The sequence below is a fragment of the Aricia agestis genome, chromosome 17 (genome assembly GCF_905147365.1).
Source record: "Aricia agestis chromosome 17, ilAriAges1.1, whole genome shotgun sequence".
NCBI lineage: Eukaryota > Metazoa > Arthropoda > Insecta > Lepidoptera > Lycaenidae > Aricia > Aricia agestis.
In genome coordinates, this window is record NC_056422.1 from 7,765,520 (window position 1) to 7,789,628 (window position 24,109).

At 35.6% G+C, this 24,109-nt stretch overlaps 1 protein-coding gene across 4 annotated transcripts in view; it reads right to left on the reverse strand.

The window, feature by feature from the left end:
* The window catches only part of LOC121735597 (cytochrome b5 reductase 4), a 122,748-nt gene that overhangs the window by 77,061 nt on the left and 21,578 nt on the right, over positions 1-24,109 (reverse strand). For 3 of the 4 annotated variants that reach the window (XM_042126459.1, XM_042126457.1, XM_042126458.1), the window contains exon 2: positions 19,261-19,573. In XM_042126459.1, coding sequence (XP_041982393.1) covers positions 19,261-19,567 — 307 coding nt within the window. In that variant the 5' untranslated portion in view covers positions 19,568-19,573. Of the gene's footprint in view, positions 1-13,828; positions 13,990-19,260; positions 19,574-24,109 lie in introns of those variants that run through there. The other variant, XM_042126460.1, reaches the window with a different exon arrangement.

Sequence of the window (24,109 nt, forward strand, 5' to 3'; positions counted from 1 at the left end):
TTCTTATTTTGTCGCTAAAAATTTTACTTTCATAATTCCATTAGTCGTATTTTCACTTTGAACTTAGTTGTCTATTTTACATGTTTTAAAAAGTGTGATATATTATACATTATTTCATGTACGATGATTCGGGCATAAGGTTGTCGGATAATCAACACCGACAGTTACTAGTAATAAAAAAATACGATGATTCGACCGTAGCCAAAATCTATGTTATTATTTTTCGGCAAACTAATATTTATGCCAACAGAAGTATCATTTAACAGCATCTACTAAGGTTCTTGTTAGGTTTTTGAGTTCATATTTTAATAACGACCTTTGTTAGTTATTTGAACATATTATTATTGTATTCGTTTATAACTGTGCAATATGTGATTTACTGCATATTGTTAATTAATTTACACATTTCTCACCGCTGTAAGAGAAATTAGCTTAATATTCCACAGCCGCTCGGCTCTCCTTATAACATACCAGCTTGTAAGTAGTGCTACCTAATTCTAGTCTTATTACAGAAACTAGTAGACATTTCACCCACTGGAACTATAGGTTTTTCTGTTAAAAAGTAGCATAAAATTTTCTTAAGGGTCGACTCTATATCCTAGCCAACATTAATTAAAAACAGTATGATAGTTTTTTTGTTTGCTCCAAAGAAACAATTATTTTGAGCAAACAAACAAACCAAAGAAGATAACCTTCATAATATCAATAAAGTAAGGAATTATTATACAATTGTAGCTTTAGTAGCTTATATTCATAAAGGCCTCTTGGCTTGTCCTGAGGCTTGCGATAAGGGACAATACAATTTGTCTGTACAGTGCAAAGCCTCCATCTGAGAGACTATAAAGTAAGAAGCTCATTTCATATTATGATAGCTAATATTCATTATATTATACTCGCTTAACACAGACAAATTTAACGGGCTCTGATCTCAAGCTATATAGTTAATAATTATGCGACGTCATAATATGCCACATTATCTGTCAAACCCTTCATTAATTTAAAGTTTAATTTTTAAATAACTTTTAACTTCGGTCATATGACTTTCGGTTAAATATTCACAATGATTTTGAGTTGCAAATGTAACAATTTCTTTAACAATTCTGCAAAGTACAAAGAGATATGCTGGCAAAAGGAATCTTCTTTTATTATTTTCTTGGAAATTCTGTTTTGTGATTTCAATGCTTTTTCATAGTATTGTGAATGATAAAAATATGGTAAAATTATGCAAAATTACTTTTATTTGAAACACAGGGTTACCAACTCCATACTTTCATTTCAAAACTATAATGTTATGTTTTAAGCAACTGCAAAATATGTTTGTGTTAAAAAAGAGTTGTTACTCTTAAGAACTTTTTTTTTATCTTAGTTTAAAATTGCCAAACTATGGAAAAATTCATCATAAATATACAAATCAATCTTATAATTTACACAATATCATAACAAGCAGCCACGTACTGTTGAACAAAACACAACAAATAACAACAATAAAACAACTTACAAGAAACACTCGAAGTCGACGAACATTTTGACGTTCGTTTGGGAAATACACAACAAAACATAATTCGGACTTTGGCAAAAGAACAACACTTGGTACTAGTATCACGATTTTACTGTTCTGAAGCAACATGCAGATTTGTTCCTTGTTCGATCCAGATTTATATTTTTTCTGTGAAATATCAAAATATTATGCACATATTATGCGTCAAACGAACGTTACTAATGATTTTTGGAGTTTCGACTAGTTAACCAAAACGCGTTGGATGTATTTTTTTAAATATATGTTATAAAAATCTAAATAATTTTCCTATGTATGTATGTTTTCTCGTATATGAGAGTACACATTTCGCTTTTTGATACGGACTGGATCAAACAAGGAAAAAATTGTTAGAATTGAGGTACTGAGCCTCTAGCCAACACGTTTTCTTTATCGCTTCTTTATAGGAACACCGATCAAAATGGATAGTGTTTACTTCAGATGAGCCAAATGTCGACTTCATATTATCGAACGCTTATGTAAATTCCATACCATACCAACGAACCTGCAGTAGCGAGCGTCCAAGAGCGACGGTAGTTGCTTTCCATCGGGTGCCCTCTTGCTCTTTTGCACTTTAATTTTATATAAAAAAAAAACAATTTTGAGCGGCGGTTCTATAAAGAAATGATAAAGAAAACGTGTCGACTAAACCAGCAGGTAGACCAGTACATGACACTTATAGACGAGTCAACCAATCACTGACTATAATTCAATTCCTAATGGCTCTATACTTGGAATCCGTGACGTCACGATGCGTTATTATGGACAGTTGGCAAACAAGGCGCATCGAACAATCGTCGACCGATATTTGTGCCATATAAAATTATACACTAGCTATTTGACCGAGCTTTGCTCGGTATTCGATAAAACACGAATTAAATTACATTTTTTATCCGACGTGAAACAGCGCTTGCGCTGCGTTTCGCCGAGTGAGTGAGTTTACCGGAGGCCCAATCCCCTACCCTATTCCCTTCCCTACCCTCCCCTATTCCCTTCCCTACCCTCCCCTTTTCCCTTCCCTTCCCATCCCTACCCTACCCTATTACCCTATTTCCTCTTAAAAGGTAGGCAATGCACCTGCAGCTCTTCTGATGCTGCGAGTGTCCATGGGCGACGGAAGTTGCTTTCCATCAGGTGACCCGTTTGCTCGTTTGCCCCCTTATTTCATATAAAAAAAATCCTTGAAAAATGTACGGTTCCCGCGCGATAAACTAATTTTGGCGCAATGGAGTTGCGGGCGTTCTTTAGTTGTCTATAAAAGTTTTAACATAATATCATAGTCTTCAACTATCGTGTCTTTAATTAATCGGAATGTTTCACCGTACCAAATTTTATCTAAATCAGTTTAGCGGGGTAAGCGTAACAAACAGACACATAGAAGCACTGAACTCATATTATTATTAAAGTTACTCTTATTTTGACACTATTTCCCAAAGATATTGTGGAAAATAACTACATGAAAATTAAATTATGTTCGATCAAATTTACACCCACCTCTCATCTATATTCGTTAAATTTTCATCAAACGATATTATCCTATGAAAATTTAGCTTATCACAATTTTAATCAAACAGACTTCAAAGATAAATTTCATCCGTAAACAAAATAGAAAATATTTTGTATAAAATACGTTATTGTTTTAAATGGCCCACTTGCGCCAAACTGGGTTAACACGCTAAACTCTGAGTTAAATTATACTTCGAATTTAAATTAACAGCACGTCTTGCACCACCAAGAGTTAGGAGTTAACCTCGTGTTAATTTTTTAAATTTTTAACCCACCGATGTCGGAGGGTTAAATCAACTAACTCTGGGTTAGTAATATCAAAACTGAGATTTTTCGGTTATGACTTAGGTATGTACTTTGTTTGTATGAAGAATTTATCGAATACATTAGTTCGGACTCGTATTACAGAAGGATTGTAGAACGGACCGATCTGTTTAGGGTCCCGTATTTACTTACAAAGAGACAAAGATTTCCATCGAAGATTTCGCCTAGAAAAATATTTTTATTAAATAAAATTGAAAATAATTGCAATATACAAATTTAGTTTAATAATAATAATATTATCATTGGATTAGTGCGTCTTTAGTGAACTTCTTTATAAATAGGTAGACTAGATAAACATTGGACACAAGTGTTTCTTCCCAATTTTTATCATTTTCCGCTTAATTTATTTTCACAAAATATCACAATTCACAACACAATGCGACATAGAACCACGTGTCATTTCAAATCTGACATAAGGAGATAGCCTTATTTAAAGTACTGTGGAGCGAGAGAGAGCAGTACACTTAAATTATTCAGCATTCGCTCTATCATATTTGGCTGGATGTAAAAAGAATGAATGAACATGACATAAGCCCGGGTTAGTTGACTCTGGGATAAATTCTTCTGGTGCAATATGTAGTATGAGTTAAAAATTAAAAACGTTAACACTGAGTTATTAAGCCCCGGGTTATTTATTTAACTCAAAGTTTTGGCGCAAGTGGGCCTTATAATGTTATAAATTAAAATAACAGACAATATAAAATAAAATATTATGTTTAGATGTTTAGTTTAGTTAAATGTTAAGTTAAAATTAAGACTTATTAAAATGACAAGGTAAGATTTACAAAGGCTTTAAAAGTTTAAAATAATCTCCAGTTATTCCCCAGTTTGTATTTGTTTGAATTGATCTTTTCCTATTCTACTAGACTAGTGCTTTATAGTTTATATTCGTTAAAAACGATGACGAAATTCGTTATCAAAATGTCGCATACATTTGGATAACGAACTACAGCCTCAGCGGGGCTAAAATGGTCGCTTTGAAGAATTATGATATGAATCATAATATGATAAATTTTTCTAAAATCGCAAAATGCAAATCTGCTTGCAATTCATTTCTGTATTTTTGTACTGGTTTTGACATTTGTCAGTTTGACAGTTTTGATAATTCATTTGCTGAATTGATTGAGAGGAATTGCTAAATGTGACCATTTTAGCCCACGAACTACCCCACGATGAAGAGTTTACATAAGCTAAAAGCGAAAAGGCGAAAACTAGTTTAAAATCTGGCTATATTGGACGATTACCTTAATTAAAGTGACTATTGGTGCTACTACTCCAGAGGTTGCTTGGAAGAAATCGCTTCACAGCTATAAAGCCGCCTTTGTGCTAATGCCGTGTTCTTGTGAATTCCCTTTATTTCATATTTTGTATAATATTTTGAGCACAATAAAGCATATTCATTCATTCATTCATACTGGTGGTTTAGACTTTATAAGTTTAGAACATAGACGCTGCGTATGTACTTTAACATACTGAAATCAAGTAATAAGTAATGAAAATAATATTAAATGGCCAGCATTTTAATAGCACAGAACGTGCAAGCCAATATCATAAGATTTAGGCCAAAACTATAAGAAGGCCAATATCATAAGTAACATTATATAGGATGAGATAAACGATGGGACGTAAAGTATCGGTATTGCCCCATAAAATACATTTTTATGACGGCCCCTATAAATACATTTACTACTAGTAGTAATAGCTGCTTATTTCTAAAGCAATACTAATAAAATCTTTTCGGTATTAAGAGCTAAACTGAACATATATTTTTACCAAGATTTTGAAATAAATTTTGTGACGCCATAAAAGAAACAAATAGAAAAGCAACAAATAAAAAAAATCATAAACATGGAATTTAACTTTTCAGTAATCTTCTAAGTTACCTTTAAGTTATCTTTTAAGATATCTTCGTGACATCGTGTTTACTTGAAATATTAACGTGGGAGAGCCATGCTTCGGCACGAATGGGCCGGCTCGACCGGAGAAATACCACGTTCTCACAGAAAACCGGCGTGAAACAGCGCTTGCGCTGTGTTTCGCCGAGTGAGTGAGTTTACCGGAGGCCCAATCCCCTACCCTATTCCCTTTCCTACCCTCCCCTATTCCCTTCCCTTCCCATCCCTACCCTCCCCTATTACCCTATTCCCTCTTCAAAGGCCGGCAACGCACCTGCAGCTCTTCTGATGCTGCGAGTGTCCATGGGCGACGGAAGTTGCTTTCCATCAGGTGACCCGTTTGCTCGTTTGCCCCCTTATTTCATAAAAAAAAAAATTACAGCATGGTAATTTTTTGTATATAATATAATAATGCTGTGGCCTGTGTCTATTTTGATCAAATGCACACACATTAAGTAATAACATAACGAAGAAAAATATTATTTTAATTGCGGCAAAATTTTCCCAAGTGTTTAGTAGCATTACTTTATATTTTAGAGTACTCATGTGAAAATTAGTTCTCTATTCATAGATCCAAGATAGCGAATCCGCTTACGATCAAAGCGTTATTAAGACGATCCCTACTCCCTTCATAATATTAAGTTAATACCACGGGCTGAACCCTTGATAATATGAACGTGTCACAGTTAATTACAACTAAACTTATCCAAACATGACCTCTCAATAGTAGAATAGATATTTTATACAACATAACAAATAAGTTTAACATTTGCTCATTAGGGGTAATTTAAATGTTACTTAACTTTAATTCAGGGAAGTCTGACAGAAAAATATTTAATTTAATTATCAACAAATCTGTCTAATTGAAACCGTTAATTTTGTATGAATAAACTTACGACTGCACCAGCAAACTTTTTTTTATTGCAAGTTATTAAAAATAATATCCTGGTGCTGTAAATATGAAATCATTTATAGTGTATTTAAATAAACTAGAGATCGCCCAATGGTCGAAATTCGACCTTAGTTTCAACGACATTAGGACTACTACCTATTATATTTTGTAAAAAATATTGACTTTTTTTCAACTCTTGTCTCTGGGACTCAGGCCTCAGCTGATCTCAGACTGGCCGTGTAAGCATTGTCTAACGGCCATTCCCAATATTTGATCTATCTCTGGTTTTGCCCTACTAGAGATAGGAATAGCTCACAATTGACATAAAAATGTCTAATGTGAGCTATTCCTATCTCTAGTAGGGCAAAACCAGAGATAGATCAAATATTGGGAATGGCCGTAATAGTATCTTAGATTCAATAAAAAAAAAACTATAATCCATTTTTAATTTGTCAACTTGTTGTCAACAGACTTCAACCATAAATTATTATTTTTAACAAAAAATTAAAACCGACTTCCAAGGTAAAAACAATAATAACATCCTTATAATATGAACTAAAAAGTATTTTCCTATCTAATAGTTCCTTTTTCTGAATTCGGCTAAACCTCAACTATTTCTGTACTCAATCTTCATCATTTTGAAGTCGGTACCAGATAGCTGAATCTTTAGCTCTCTGACAGAATATTTGAAACTTTTGGAACTGGCACCGACCCCCCCCCCCCCCCCCCCCCCCCGACCCCCCCTTCGGTATCCGTGGCTGAGTAGTTAAGTAAGACCCACTCATCACAGCCTTGAGATACCTTAAAAATACTTCGTAAACATCAGAAAACAGATGATCTTATCTGAAGATTACGAAAATCTCAAATGCGAATTTCTTCTAAACGGAGAGTTTACTGGCGGTGGAAACAGTAAGTCGGAGTTTTTCTCACCCAAAACAATCCTCCTTAACCCATGTCACCAACATTTAATTGACGTAGGTTCCTAAACCTTAGCCAAATTTTTCTAAGTATTTTCGCCATACTAACAAGGGTCACATTTCGGCATATCATTCGACAGGGGTTGATTTTTGAGAAAAGTTTACCTGAGCTTTTTTGCTTCCCTTGGCGCCTCCTATCGATTGGTATAATAAAAAGGGGTGGTCATAGGGGGTTGTATTTTTGTCGTCAAATTTTTTCTAAGTATTTTCGCCATACTAACGCCTGTATCTGGCCGGGGGTTGATTTTTGGGAAAAGTTTATCTGAGCTTTTTTGCTCCCCTTGGCGCCCCCTATCGATTGGTATTCGAAGTATTTTTTCCATAGTGCCCCGTTTCCTTCAGTCCAACCCAAATGTGTGCCTTACGCTCTGGAGTAAAGGTTGAATTTGTTACTTATGTTCAATTTTGTGGTACTTGAAATATTATGTATTTTGAAACAACATTAAGTATATTTTTTTGTATTAAAATCGCTTTGAAATGTACCAAATAAATAAGGACATGACGTGATGACTGATGATATTTTATGGTGTTGTGTGTATATTGTATCCATATACAACCATGTGAGTTGTGACATTGGTGACCCTGACATGGTAGTGATGATGATGATGATGATGATGCTGATGATGAATGTAATTTGCATAGTAGCATATGCTTTCAGTTCTTAAAACAACGCCTAAACCCCCAAACTTGTATCTATAAGGAATCCGGAGTTCTCTTAGTATCTTCGGAACCATAGTATACCTTGGTGCAAAATCTTGCGCTTTGGTAGCATATGCTTAGGATGCTTCTTATGAAACCAAAATCACCATATGTTTCCATATAAATTTTGAGGAGTTCCCTCGATTACCCATGGATCCCATCATCAGATCACCACTTTTGTGAAAATGGGACCAAATTGGAGTGAAACCTAATATAACAAAATAAAAATTTTGAAAATCGGTTCACAAACGGCGGAGTAGTGGTCGAACATACAAAAAAATATATATATCCACAGCCGAATATAACCTCCTCGTTTTTTGGAAGTCGGTTAATAAAAGAGTATAATTCGTATGTATAGGTTTGTCACTCAAAAATCTGTCATTTCTCATGTGTGTGTGTGTTGTAGTGTGTGTAATGTTTTGTTTGTTAAAAAAATGTATGATAAAAGCATAATTTCAAAATAATATTAGTTCGATGCACTCCTTCACCATATAAACTATAACTGTGCAAAATTTCATGCACCTACGTTTCCCCATTTTTCGTAAAAAGGGTTACAATGAAGTTTTTCGTCCGCGTATTAATATTATGATGATGTACGGTTCTCGTGAGATACTCACGCGGGGAAAAGCCGGAAAAGCCAAAGTCATGACACCAACTACATATTCAGAACTCAGACATAAAAAAACTACGCTTGTACATCCGTTGTGGATGATTTATACAGTATTTTTAAGAGCGAAGTAACCACTCGTCAAATACTGTAGTGCCTCGGACAAGATTTTTAAAATATGTCCTTGTGGTTGCCCAAGCGCATACGGCATTCTCGCATCATAGTCGGCCTAGTCCAGACTCCAGAGGAAAGAACTAGTCAATACGTCTGGGACCAACTATGTGCGGGTTTCCTCACGATGTTTTCAAACATAACTACCAGGTTTATTCAAAATCTAACGAACTTAAAGTCCTTTCGTAAGGTGCAGAATATTACCTTGCTTTCTCAGAATCGATATCTTCCGTCCATTTGCCGACAAATGCGGTGATGGATTACAACTGTACTCCGATGTCGCGAAGATTCCATCCATCATTGTGGTTTTGTGCCTTACTTCCTTTTTCGTGATTAAAGCCCCGATTTCAATGAAATTATTCGTATTTTTAACCGACTTCAAAAAAGGAGGTTATCAATTCGACCCGTTTGTATGTAATATTTCCAGCACTGCCCTATTTTCTTATATGTTAGACGTTAGTCTTAGATATCAGAGTCAGAACAAATGTGCCTTTAAAAAGTTTATGTATGTATGTTACATGTATGTTTTTGTGTTTGTGTTCGCATATCTCCGGAACTACAGTGATTATTTTTTTGTTGTACAAGGTATTGTTTAAATTGGGGAATAAGTAGTAGTAGTAGGTAAGTTTCATTAAAATCGGACCATTAGTTTTTACATACGGAATTTTACTTCTTAAGTACGTACAATTTTAAAGTCGGTTTTATCTTTTTTATTAAAATACTCTTATTTAACATGCAATGATTTGCATGTTAAAGACGAAATGAAAAAGGTAGAGCTGAGTGTCAGGTCATACAGAAACGAAGCAAGACGAGGTAAGACTTTATGAAGCACGAGCTTTTGTCCGCGGCTTCGCTCGCGTTAAGAAGTATTATTACATACAAACTTTCATCCCCTATTTGAACCCCTTGGGGTTGGAATTTATCAAAATCCTTTCTTAGCGTCTATACATCTACGTCATAACATCTACCTGCATGCCAAATTTCAGCCCGATCCGTCTAGTGGTTTGGGCTGTGCGTTGATAGATCACTATGTCAATCAGTCAGTCAGTCACCTTTGAGTTTTATATAGATAGATAGATAAAAGAAGGACTAAATTTGAATGTAAACGATCTAATGCAAGGGTGGCCAACCTTTTCGACACTAGGGCCAAAATTCGGAAGTAGAAGTTTACTCTTAGTGGGCGCCAGATACTTCTGCGTTCAGTCAAAATCGGATACCAATTTTTCCTATCAGCCTGCCTAGCATACGCCAACGAGATATCTCACTCTATATGTTTTCTCGATGTTTTATGGTTTGTTTCTTTATCTCTATTGACCCTAGCATGACAAACATTTTTTCTCGCGTAGATCCATCATCGAAATAACACATTTTTATAGAGTTTTGTCGAGAGAATGTCGAAATTTTGACATTATGAGACGAGAAGTTTTTAATTATCTCAAGAGTGAGATATCTCGTTGGCGTATACTAGGCAGGCAGAACTTAGTTAGAGCTTAGAAGAAAAATGTACTGTAATAAGCAAAGAAAATACCCCAGTCACGCGCTAGTACGTTATTTTAAAGTCAGCTCCATTTTATACTTTAAAAAAATGTACTCGGCGCCGCGAGCCACAAGGTATTTTTATTTTTTTCGCCAAGGAACCCTATTTGATTATACTTTTCCTCGCGGAACCCTACGGCCTACTTTGCTAACTCGAAATTTACCTACCTTAAAAAAGGTATAAATGAAAAATTAAGTTTTTATGAAATCATTTTTATGCATTTACTGTGAATATATATTACGTAGGTAGGTACTTACTATTTACCTAAAAATAATAAAACGTACAAAAAATTTTATTCGTCACATTAAACTTTTTAAAACACGTTTGTGAATTTAATGTGACGAATGGAATTTTTTTACATATTTTTTTAAAATACATTTAAAATTAGGCTTAATGTCCGACAGTTGAACGCGAAGATCTGGTGCTGCATCCAGCCTGTTTCTATATTTGCTTTTGGTGTAAGCATATGCGGAAAAACCAGACTCGCATCGGTAAGTCGTCACAAACGGTAAAAGTAATGTGATGGCTCTATTAACAATTTACCTAATAATTAGGTAACAGACGGCGGGCCGCATGTGGCTCACGGGCCATGTGTTGCCGACCGCTGATCTTTAACATTGCATGCATTTTGTAGTAAGTCACATAACTAATAAGTTTAGCTATAACAGACAGCACAATATTTGTAGGCACTACGAAGCTATTGGCTATTGCATAGCTTTCATCGCGGGCTTTGAGCGCGGCGACTGAATCAAGAAATTCCGTAACGAAAATAAGCCTAACACCCCCCCACTCCGACCGGCACAGCGGTGCGGCGTTGACAGCGTCGTTTCTGTTCGGCAGACTTCGACACGGTATTTATGTGCGTGTTACTAGACGTATGTGAATTATAATAATTGCTTAAGTTGATAAAAAATGCTTTACCCCGTCAGTTCCCAAGTTCTACACGTATTTTTTTTTTAGAAACAAGATTAATACTCAAATGGCAACACTAAATTGAGATCCCATAAATATTAACAGCGGCAAAACAAACAAACACAATTGGATGAGTTTTGAAATTCAAATATGATAATAAATTCTGAATGCGAAAAACTCTCCCGACAGTTTGCGGCCTCAAACAAACAAATTTACATTTTATTTACCTGTGGCCTTTCAAAAGCCTTTTATGTCGACTGAACCCATGTTACTCACTCGAGAGAACTATTCCAACAATATCCAGCTAGGATATGAGTATATTTAGAGAAATGTTTTTGTGTAAAAGAGCAAATCTATCTATCTTCTATCTTATCTTCTTACCTTATATATATATATATATATATAGCTATTTGACCGAGCTTTGCTCGGTATTCGATAACACACGAATAAAATGACATTTTTTAAAAATGATTCCTAGCTACATCGATGTATCGCCCCGAAACCCCCTTTAAACTAAATTTCATGAAAATCGTTTGAGCCGATTCCGAGATTCCAGTTATATATATACAAGAATTGCTCGTTTAAAGATATAAGATATAAAACTGACTGACTGATTGACATAGTGATCTATCAACGCACAGCCCAAACTACTGGACGGATCGGGCTGAAATTTGGCATGCAGGTAGATGTTATGACGTAGGCATCCGCTAAGAAATGATTTTGATCAATTCCAACCTAAAGGGGTTCAAATAGGGGATGAAAGTTTGGATATATAATAATACTTCTTAACGCGAGCGAAGCCGCGGGCAAAAGCTCGTTTTAAATATATTCAGCTGGGATGTGAGTACTCACCCGGTTTCTGAAAGGCTGATCAACACTAAAATTAACTAATCGCCTGTTAAATCTCTTGTCAAGTAACAATTGGGTTGCTAGAAGCACGATTAGTTAGATTAATTTGATCGGCGCGTCAGTTGACGGTAGTTGTTCAATTTGACTCGAGAATGATATGTCAACCGCCATTTTGGGTTTCCGAAACGCTTGTCAAGCCGTGATCATAGATTAAAGGTTTGTCAAAAGCTGTGTCAACTAATCGGTAATTGTGGGTGAATTAACTTATGAATTCAATTTATTTTTTATGTGAATCTACATTTTCTCTTTGAAACTACGTTACAATAAGGTTCGTAAACACATTTATTATGAAGTTTTAGTAAAAATTCATAAGAAATACGTCGATTATGCAAATTAACTGTTTATTTGCAGTACTCGTTTTATTTGCAAAAAATGTATATTATAATGAATTTCATTTCTATAATGAAGAAGAATTTAGGATTCGATATCGTCTGAAAAATTGAAATTCGGAATTCTGACAAATGAACGAAAATAAACAAATCGCATGTCAAATCAAAATGAACACAGATTAGTTAATTTTCGTCTGATCAATGTTTCAAAAAGTATCAGATTTGAAATTCCCAGAACATTTTTGAAAGCAATGACAGTCTGCAATTCCTTCTTTTGACATTTAATTTGCATTTTTGATAGTTAATAGTGAAACAATGAATGAAAATAAACAAATCGCTAGTCAAATTAAAAATGATCATAGATTAGTTAATTTTCAGCTGATCAATGTATCAGAAACTCAAACTGATTTGACATCCATGCTAAATTAACAGCAGTGTTAGTTGATCAGTGATTTGACAGACCTTTCAGAAACCGGGGGTTAGAGAGAATTTGTTGTGCAAGAACGAGCTAATTTATTTATTTATTAAAAAAAGTTGAAATCGATGTGTTATAATTATATTATGATTTAAAGTTAACTTTTTTTTTTAACTTTCTATAATATATTTGTGACACGTCACACGATAGCACGATAGTAATCAAATCGTTGACCAACTAAGATATATTTAGTCTGTATTTAAGTTTTATGTATATACAAAATGTATTTATATTTTATATCAGACAACAATAAATTCAACATAAGATAAGAAAACCCCTAAATAGTTTTCCATAAACTGCGAAAAGTATTCGATATTTTTGTTGACAAGTTGATTAAATCAGAAAATTAAACAAGCCTTTTCCAGCTGAATTAAAATCACAAAACTACACATGAGCTTTAATCACTGATTAGTTAATTTAGGCGTTAATTAGTCATTTAAAAACGAGAGGCAAAACATACATAAATAAATTTCCATGTTCGTACGCTAATACTTAATAATTTTAAATAAAGAATATCGAGCAAATATTGGAGCGGAAATATTATAAACAGCGTTGTAAATTATAATATTCAATACAATTTAGAACCGAGGCACAAAGGGTAAGCTTCTAAGACGGCTTACGTTTTATAAATTTAATCTTACGTCGGAAATTCTCAAGCAAGAAAATGCATGCGGCCTTGAACTCTTATTTAATTTATTTAGAAGGCAAATAGTCTTGAGGAAACAGCTGGTTAAAATGTTTCTTTTTAAACAATAAATAAGGACGGTTTTTATCCAAAGATGGTTACGAAAAAAGACGAAAATTACGAAAGCAAAATTTTAAACTAGTTTATGTTGATCAAGTTATAACTTGACGAAATGAAATTGCTATTATTAGTAAAAGTTATAAAGCACTGAACTAGTTTGTGGAGATCTTCAAACACAAAAATGTTTGCCATGCCAGTCATTCTTTTAATATCAAAGTGTCCTAATGTTTTGGGCACGATACTTGTGCGAAGGCACGTCTTCTCTACAATTTCTACGTCTATGGTTTGTTTACTAAGTAACCACAACAAAAATAACCTGCATTTTTCTCTGGAGGCCGGTGCCGCTGCCTGCCGTTCCACCAGCAGCCGCAGCACGGCATCTCACTCAGTCCATGGTTCACGAAACACAAGAGACATAGTGAGGTGCGATCTATGTGACGGGAGACATGGTCGCGGGGGACGCAGCGGCGTAGACGTCCGTCCCCTACGGCGGGCTACGCAGCACTGCGCTCGTAGGCCGTAGCCCGTAGCGCTACGGTCTACGGAATCGCTGAATTTAAAATGAGCTCTTGCATTTGCGCTTAGAATAAACAATATGAAATGGCTAAAAGTTTGGTACTTTGGATCAATTAACAATATTAACAGCATTTTAAAAGGCTGCAGAAAATCTTAAATTTATCTCATATCTAATAAAAGATGGCTTTTTTATTTTATGAAATAAGGGGGCAAACGAGCAAACGGGTCACCTGATGGAAATCAACTTCCGTCGCCCATGGACACTCGCAGCATCAGGAGAGCTGCAGGTGCGTTGTCGGCCTTTTAAGAGGGAATAAGGTAATAGGGGAGGGTAGGGATGGGTAGGGAACTGAATAGGGTAGGGGATTGGGCCTCCGGTAAACTCACTCGGCGAAATACAGCGCAAGCGCTCTTTCACGCCGGTTTTCTGTGAGAACGTGGTATTTCTCTGGTCGAGTCGGCCCATTCGTGCCGAAGCATGGCTCTCCCACGTCTAAATGCCTACGACTTTGTAGCGCCGAACTCCGTTTATAACGTGGAATATAACTATATATAATATATAACTGTCACAAAAGATTTCCTATGTTTTTCCAGGGAATCGAAGTATCTGCATTCTGCGATTCTGCGTTATATCATATTTTATCAAAATAAATTCAGCAGTTTAAGTGTGAGGATACATCACATCATTCATAATAGTAATAGTAATAAATATTGATTACTAGATGACAAAATAGTTTTTATCCCGGAAAAATGTACGGTTCCCGCGCGATAAAGGACATAGGATAGTTCCTATGTCCTTTCCCGGGACTCAAAGTAACTCCATGCCAAATTTCAGCAAAATCGGTTCAGCGGTTCGCGCGTGAAGAGGTAACAGACAGACAGACACACTTTCACATTTATAATATTAGTATGGATTGTGATTCAAAAATACTTACTCGTCTTAAAAGTTTGTAAACAAGTTATTTCTAAATATTTAAATCTTATTCTAAGGGCATGTCATTTAATGAATTAAATGGCTAGGGTCCTTTAACATAATTAACAGTTCGACAGAACTTCCCAACAATCAAACTTCATTAGAGGCAGTTATAACCTGCGGCATTTAAGTAGTTTCTGAGTTACAGTATACTGTATAACTATATTTACAAACTGCTCTATTTACAAACTGCTGCCCGCTACTCCGATGCCCTATTTGATTATCGTGCGGGAACCGTACATTACAACCGTACAACCAGGATAAAAAGTTTCATAATATGTTCTTCTCAGGGACTCAAAATATCCCCATATTAAACAGCGAAAACAGTTCAACGGTTGGGCGTAAAGAGGTAAAAGACAGACAGACACACTTTCACATTTATAATATTAGTATGGATATTGGATATGGATGAACAGTAAAGATGGAATAAAATTTTAGTTATAGACCATGCAAACAAACGCCTCCGTGGTCTAGTGGTATAGAGCGCGGCTCTTGATTCGGAGGTCGTGGGTTCGATTCCCGCGTTGGAAACATGTTATTTCCAAGTTTGGTTAGAACAGAGCATCTGATCACCTGATTGTCTGAAAGTAAGATGATCCATGCGTCGGATGGGCATGTAAAAAGTCGGTCCTGCGCCTGATCTCTCGCCGGTCGTGTCGGTCTTCCGTCCCACTGAGTTATGAGAGTAAAGGAATAGAGAGTGCTCTTGTGTACTGCGCACACACTTGGGCACTACAAAAAATACTCCTGCGTAGCTGGCCTGGCTTTAATGAAACCGGCCACCGTCACCGAAACCGGTGTGGGAGCTATTATTATAGACCATGCAAAACTCGGAAAAAAAAGTTCGGCAAACACGCAAGTATTTTAGTTTGGCGACTACGCGAACAAAGTCACAGAAACTACATAACTTTAGTCGTATTTCACAATTATTATAACGAGTAAAAAGGCGGAGTAAAAAAACACCTGAGCGTATTTGTGCCATTAACTTGAAAGCTTTTTTGGACCTCGAAATACTGGGAAAGGTTTGTTTGATGTTACTACTTGTTACGACTATATTGCTCGCTGGGGATCTACTTACATGATAATAAGCGACGTATTGGAATCAATCTGGTTATATAAATAACATGTAAAGTGCTTTTCTGAATTATATTACCAAAGCTAACATTACTTTTTTGTTATTTTTAAGTCTTTTCAGCTTCTCATGGCAAAATAAGGTCTTATAATTTAAATTTTACGCTATAACATTGTAAAAAAATAATTTCCGCAAAATGTGTAGGCTACTCTTTATCCCAAAACAACAGTTCTAGTTCGATACTGTGTTAACCCGAATCATGTCAAGTAATTTTTCTAGTGGAAAATGATTTGACATGGTATGGCGGAACAATAATAGATAGAAGGGATAGGTACATGTAAAAGGAATTTATCGCAATCATATTGATAGTTTGTTAAATAACATAATATGTAACGGGCATGTATTACGTATTGTATAATTTGTATACCAAAAGACTCGACAAAATGATGTTTTATTATACCATCTGACCCGGCATGCTGTTTTGGCATAATATTATACGTTACTAGATGTCCCGCGCGGCTTCGCCCGCGTAAATTAGGAATTTAACAGAAACCGTACATTTTCCCACATTTTCCTAAGCTTCTTCGGTCGTATTAGTCTTAGCGTGATAATATAATATAGCATATAGTCTTACTCGATAAATGATCTATCTAACACTGAGATAAGTTTTTAAATCGGACCTGTAGTTCCTGATATTGACGCGTTCAAGCAAACATACTCTTCAGGTTTATAATATTAGGTAGGTATAGATTTTTTTTTTATTATCGCTTGACAAACTCGAGTCTCGATCTAAAAGACTATGAAATGGTATAATATGGTAGTGATGATGATGATGATGATGAATGTAATTTGCATAGTAGCATATGCTTTCCGTTCTTAAAACAACGCCAAAAATTATTTCAAATAATATTATACCTGTGTTTTTTTAAATTAAATCTTAACTAAACTATATGTCTAAAAGAAGGAAAATATATTGGTGATCTGCAGGACAGGCTCAGCCTAGTGCAAGCGCCATTTATTGTCTTCGTAAGTTCGTATACAACTGTATTGTACTCCTAGGTCATATACCAACACAATGTAACAGATACTAAAAGTTTTTAAATAAAGATTATTATTATTAGTTTGGCAACTTATGTGCTTAAAAAATTACGTAATATGTTTTCTGAAACTCTCTATCCATCTGAATGAATGAGATTCGAAATAATTGAGCTTTACTACCTCCCGTGCCTAAATACCTCACGTAACATGTGCGACGCCCCTTTAATTACCCGTTGAAATATCGTTATTACAAAGCCGTCGCTGGTGGCACTAATTTCGTGATGGTGAGATACACGTGTCAGACAATGCGGCACGGTGCAGATAGTGGGCGATTACTTACAAGAGAACCCCGATTCTACGATCCAACATTTGCTTTGCTTGCGGCTTTGAATAGTCCAGATACTATAAGACAGCAAAACAGTGTTCTCAATTAAGTTTTCTATTATCATTTAACGATGAAGAAATTTGGAGGTGTCTTAATTCGACGAATTATGTTTTTTTTTTGTTTGTTCGCCGATAAATTTCCCGTTGGTGAACCGATTTTGATGATTATTTTTATGTTGGAAAGAGGATACTTCACAGCTGATTTCAGGTACTTAGCACGGGGCCAGAATGACGTGGTATGAAGCGTCCATAGATGGTCCCATAACAAGGAAATACTGGTGAGAGTCGGTTTCTTTTATATTGAAATTATAATTTACCCTGATTAACCAGTGTTAAGGGTTTTGGTAACCGGTTGACACTGGGTCGACAATAACAAAACTGCATTGCAATCCCGTGCCCCCGCCAAGATGAGCCAAGCGAAGCGCGCAAGGGCACTACCTACCTTTTCTCGAAACGTTTCGTCGTATTTTTGAACCCTCGTAACTTTGGTTTGAATAATGCCAGATAGTTGAAATTTTTAAGTTGACATGGGTATAGTTATTAAATGCGCAAATTTTGAATATCGTAGCTATTATACTTTAGATTTTATAGGTGTCCAAAAATCCACAATTTGGTCACTGACTCACCGATCATCAAAACTGTTAGGGTACTTCCTGAAGTCTTAGAAAGCTGAAATTTGGTATGTAACATAATATTAGTACTGAAACAACATAAAAATTATAAAACCCAACTTAAACCTATATCCGTACCATTATAGAGCAAAATTAGGCAAAAATTTGTGTTTTTTGTATGGGAGCCCCCCTTAATTTTTTATTTTATTTTAATATTATTATTTAATATTAAAGTAGACATATAACTAAGGACTTTGAGAAAAAATCAAGTACCTACCTGTTGCCATTATTTATATAGAGCAAAAAAGGCCAAAAAATCACGTTTGTTGTATGGGAGCTTGCCCTTAAATATAAATTTCATTTTGTTTTTAGTATTTGTTGTTACAGCGGCAACAGATATACATAATCTGTGAAAATTTAAACTCTCTAGCTATTACCGTTCTTAAGTTACAGCCTGGAGACAGACAGACGGACAGACATCGGAGTCTCAATAATAGGGTCCCGTTTCTACGTCCAGTTTATGGGTACGGAACCCTAAAAAATGAATCAAAAGAAAAAACAACGTAAACCAGCTTACAAAAAGAAATGAAATCCCACCAAAAACATTTTCATGTAAAAATGTTAATAAACCATAATAAAACATAATATTATAGTTCGTCGTGTCAAAAAGTAGTGAGATCTCATGTAGAGCCAAGTTTCTAACCTTACATACTCAACCCTAAATCTAAAAACCTTAATTTTACCCTAAAGCACGGCAAAATATTTGATAATAATTTGAAAAAGGCCACCGATTTTGACTAATGTGTAGAGTTTATAGATTCTCCTTGTGCGGCTGACACATTATAATATTATTATCGAATATTTTGCCGTGCTTTAGGGTAAAATTAAGGTTTTTAGATTTAGGGTTGAGTATGTAAGGTTAGAAACTTGGCTCTACATGAGATCTCACTACTTTTTGACACGACGAACTATAATATTATGTTCTCATCTTGGCAACATTTTTACATGAAAATGTTTTTGGTGGGATTACTCTTATTAAAAGGAGGAGGTCTCTCAATTCGACTTTTTTTAGTTCGTGACATTCGGTTTCTTGATTGTTTGCTGTTTCATGATTAAAATTTTTGTAATAAAATCTTTATTTAAGTATCACTTACCTGTAGCCGAGCCGGAGAGCTTCTTTTCATCTGAAGGTTGAGTGGGCTCATCTAGAGACCTGTTGGATCGCGTATTTAGAGAGGTCTTTATAAACGGAGTGGGGGAAGTCGGCAAAGACAAAGGAGTCGATATTTTCAAGGGGGAAGTGGGTGTGCCAAGTTTAGATGGCAGGGATAGCTTGGAGTCCGAAGACGGGATGGTGTTAGTTTGGATGGTCTCTGTGTAGTCTGTGTGGTCCGTACACAGGACTTCGGGGAGCGTTATGTTGGGTTTGACGCGCTTCTTGTCTTCGCTTGCGTCCGACATTGTGACCTGTAACAAACAAATTAAATATAGGTGCCTGAGCTTTTATGTATATTGAATCTCTTCGAACTAATCTATATAATATAGCTGTCCCGGCAAACGTTTCTTTGCCATATATATTTATACCTATATTTCACCCATATTTTATTGAAGTTACTAAATAAGTATGTCACCATGGCAACGTCCATCGCTATCCCGTCGCACAAACAATGGTCGCCGTCAGTCTCGAGTTGTAATAATTTACTATTATTTATTCAACAAATGCACTTATCAATATAAAAAGTAGCCAGTAGCCGATTCTCAGACCCACTGAATATGCATATAAAATTTGGTTAAAATCAGTAAAGCCGTTTCGGAGAAGTACGCAGCCTAACAATGTGACACGAGAATTTTATATATATAAGAAGAGATAATCGTAGGAAAGTCAAAACTGTAAAGAAAATATTTTTTAAAGAGACTTGGGACGTGATCTATATCGATATCGAAGCTAAAAATATAGTTTTTACAATTTTTGACTGTTTGTCTGTAAGTATGTATATCCGGGCTAATCTCGAAAAGTACTACATGGATTCATTTAAAATTTTGCATAAAATATATTACTAAGAAACTGGGTAAACATATAAGCTTTAAAAAATATTGTTTAGTATTTAAATATTTTGTAGTAAATTTACTATTTACTTATCTACTTATATATTTTTAAGTGTTTTACTATATTTTTTAGTGTTTAAATATTTTGTAGTAAATTTTTACGCAGGAACCTAGGTACCTAATTACTATTTGAATCTGAAAAATAACTCAAACATGTTCAATATTTTCGTTAGAGAAAATGATTTTGGTATTACGTATGATACACATCCATGACCCAGGAACTTTTGAAAGCTTTTGTTTCGCCGGCGGGATTCGAACCCGCGACCCCCGGCTTGAGCTACTAACTGAGCCACAGAGGTCGTCAAACGTTTATAGATAAATATATCAGGAATAACGTTAAAACGTTTTACAGCGCCATTGAATTATTCAATCAAGTCTGCAGTCGTTGCGAACACTTTTTAGTATTCAAGAATTTTGTCGATGTGCTCTAACAGAAATCAGGGGCAGATGGCGAATCTACGTAATTTAATCGGATTTCGTGATGCTTAGCTGACAGAATATCACAACTATCATTGACTTGACAGAATCCGAATTAAGAAGCGCTTACACGGGCAACAATTGCGGCAATAATTGCCCGGCGACACGAATGGACCGATCTGGAGCAATTAGTGGAGCAATATGGAGCAACTTCAATAAATTGCGGCAATTATTTCGGCGACATTGCTCCAGATATTTCATATCGCTCAATGTCGCCGATACGAATTGACGAATATCCGATGGGCTCGTGTATGACAGTATTGCCTAGTAACTAGTTGACGAAGTTGCGCCATATCGCTCAATTGTATTGTGATGTATTGCGCAATATTGCTGCTTGTTGCCGAAAATTGCTTCATGTAGTCGTGACGTCATAGTCGACGAGAACTGGAGCAGAGCAATTTTAGTTGCCCGTATACGCGTACCTTAAATAACGTAGGTTCACCATCTGTCTACAAACCAATTTCTGTGATAGTACAATTCTAGATTAAATATTTAGCAGCAAAGGTCGTTTGTTTGTTTGGGCCTTAAACTAATAGATCGATTTCAAACTGCCTGCTTGTACTTATTGTTTATTTGTTGAGGACATTTTCCAGTTCCGTAAACGAAGTTAAGTATTTATTTAATAATGAGAATGTGAATAAGTTTAATAAATTTTAATAGTAGGAGATAGTTTAGAATGGTTTTTAAAAGGGCAAAAACGTGTTTTAAAAATCCCTTTCGCAAAAAGGGCTGAGTGGAAGGGTGAAATAAATCCATTTGGGATAAGGAAACAAAATCCTTTGTATAATTTAATTTGTTACATTTTAGGTAATTTAAATTAAATTAAAAACCTTTTCTCGACTAATTGCTTTTGTTTTTACCGGAGCACTTTCGACTAATTCCAACAAAATACATACTTGACTACTAAGGGTGAAGTGCACCAACTTACTTTAACTATAACTTTAACTTTAACCATAACAAAATGTCAAATGAACTGTCAAATCTCTAGTAAAGTCCATATTGGACGCCATATTTGACGATAACCTTAAGGGGGCGACTAACCCTAAAGTGTCGATTTTATAACTCATTTTTATACTTGAAAATAAGCCCCGAATTTCTAAAATTAGATACTACATTATATTTCCGAGAATTCGATCTGAGCAAAAACACGATATCTTACAATTTTTTCGATAGAAAAAAATCACAATGATGCATCTAATTTTCACGAATTTTTCATTTATTGCCATAACCGTGGATTGAACTAAGTTAATATTTGAACACATTGTAAAAAATTCTATCATTGAGAGATTGACCTAGCGGATTTTTAAAATATTTTATATTTATCGAGTTATTTGAAAAAAACTAATTTGGCGATGAATCCGCGTCGTTCTTTTTCACCTGGCATATGAAAGACGGGCGTGAATGTGAAGAGAGAAGGACGATGTTTGATTTTTAGGGTTAGTCGCCCTCTTAACCTTAACTATAACTACGACTCTGGTGCAACCCACCCTTATTGTTACGCAAGGGCCAGGCCACAACATTGCGTTGCGGCGTCGTATCGCAAAAACAACATCGCACAGAAATGCGATGCGATGTCGGAGAGCATAATTTCATTAGAAATAGATAAAGAAATAATCACTGTCGCATCGGAAATTTCCACGATGCGTTCTGCGGCGTCGTAGATTTTTACGATTAACGCCGCAACGCAGTGTTGTGGCCTAGCCCTAAGGACCTGTACAAAAACTGCGATGCGACGCGATGCAAATTCGCAACGCAAAAAGTTGCGTCGCGAATTGTTGCGATGCGATTTCGCGCGCCATGGCGTCTTCCTTCTACGATTAGGGTGACCATTCCTTCGACGACCGTCAACCGTACTGAACGTATTTTAAAAACTAGGGTGCGACATGTATCGTAAAAAGACATGTGCACTTTTGTTATGAGATACAGGCAAAAAAAACGAAGATTTTGGGTTCATCCATTTATTTCTACTAGAGATCGCCCAATGGTCGAAATTCGACCTTAGTTCCAACGACATTAGGACTACTACTTTTGTAAAAAATATTAACTTTATTTTTTATTTTTTCAACTCTTGTCTCTGGGACTCAGCTGATCTCAGACTGGCCGTGTAAGCATTGTCTAATAGCACAATAGACATAACTACCTAATAGTATTTTAGATTCAATAAAAAAAACTATAATCCATTTTCAATTTGTCACCTTGTTGCCAACAGACTTCAACCACAAATAAAAGAGTATAATTCGTATGTATAGGCTTGTCACTCAAAAATCTGTCATTTCTCATGTGTGTGTGTTGTAGTGTGTGTAATGTTTTATTTGTTGAAAATATTTATGATAAAAGCATAATTTCAAAATAATATTAGCTCGATGCACTCCTTCACCATATAAACTATAACTGTGCAAAATTTCATGCACCTACGTTTCCCCATTTTTCGTAAAAAGGGTTACAAAGTTTTTCGTTCGCGTATTAATATTATGATGATGATGATGATTATGAACGCCGAAGGGAACTATTTTCATCGAAAATATGAAGCTCTGAAATCCGACAACATTGTTTTTAATAATTTTAGAATGCAAATTGCTCTAAATGAATAGAATTTTAGAAATATCTTCATTCAAATAGCTTTTAAGTTTATTGTCACCACATCTTCAGAAACGATCGTACAAGGGAAGAGTTCCTATTATGCCTCTGGAAATGATTGACCTCAGGAGCGCTAGCAAATTGAAAACGAAACAGCAGACATACATTTTGCTGGGTACAAAGAGAAGAGTGAGAATAAGATAAAATAAATACTTGAAAAGACTGTACAAATTGACAGTTCCGAAAATCTAAAACGTCGTGGTAGCTCTAAAGTCTAGCACCTGACTTAACTAACCTTATAGTTTACTTTGTCACGTTTCTCGGTTCGTACTTACTTAACTACGTGACTGAATTAAGTAACTTAGATGTGCTGTACATGTTTTAGAACTAGATAGATGTCTGATAGTTGAGAGGAAGCAAGCATTCAGGCAATCGTTAATCGTTAACATTACAAAATTGACTTTTCGATATTTGCTGCAGCCCACAAACAACCGCGACCGACAAAACTTCAAATAAAATGCCTCTTTATGAAGACGCGATGAATGAATAAATGCATAATATTATTAGGCCCTTACGCTCGTTTGTATCGATACAAACGCAAGTTGAATGCTCAGCAAACGGAAGGATGCCGACACGTTTTTTTAAAACGCGCAGCAGACGAGCGCATCAGAAACGCGCGTCGTCAGTGCGCAAAAAATACGTCGTGTGAAAAGGCCCTAAATAAGGGGCGAAAGAGTATGCTGTTTTTGTCAGGTAAGTTGTGGATATAATTCGGCACTTATCAGTAAGTGGTGGATCAGGCCCTTAATCAGGCATTCAAATTCGAAATTCGAAGACGTTATT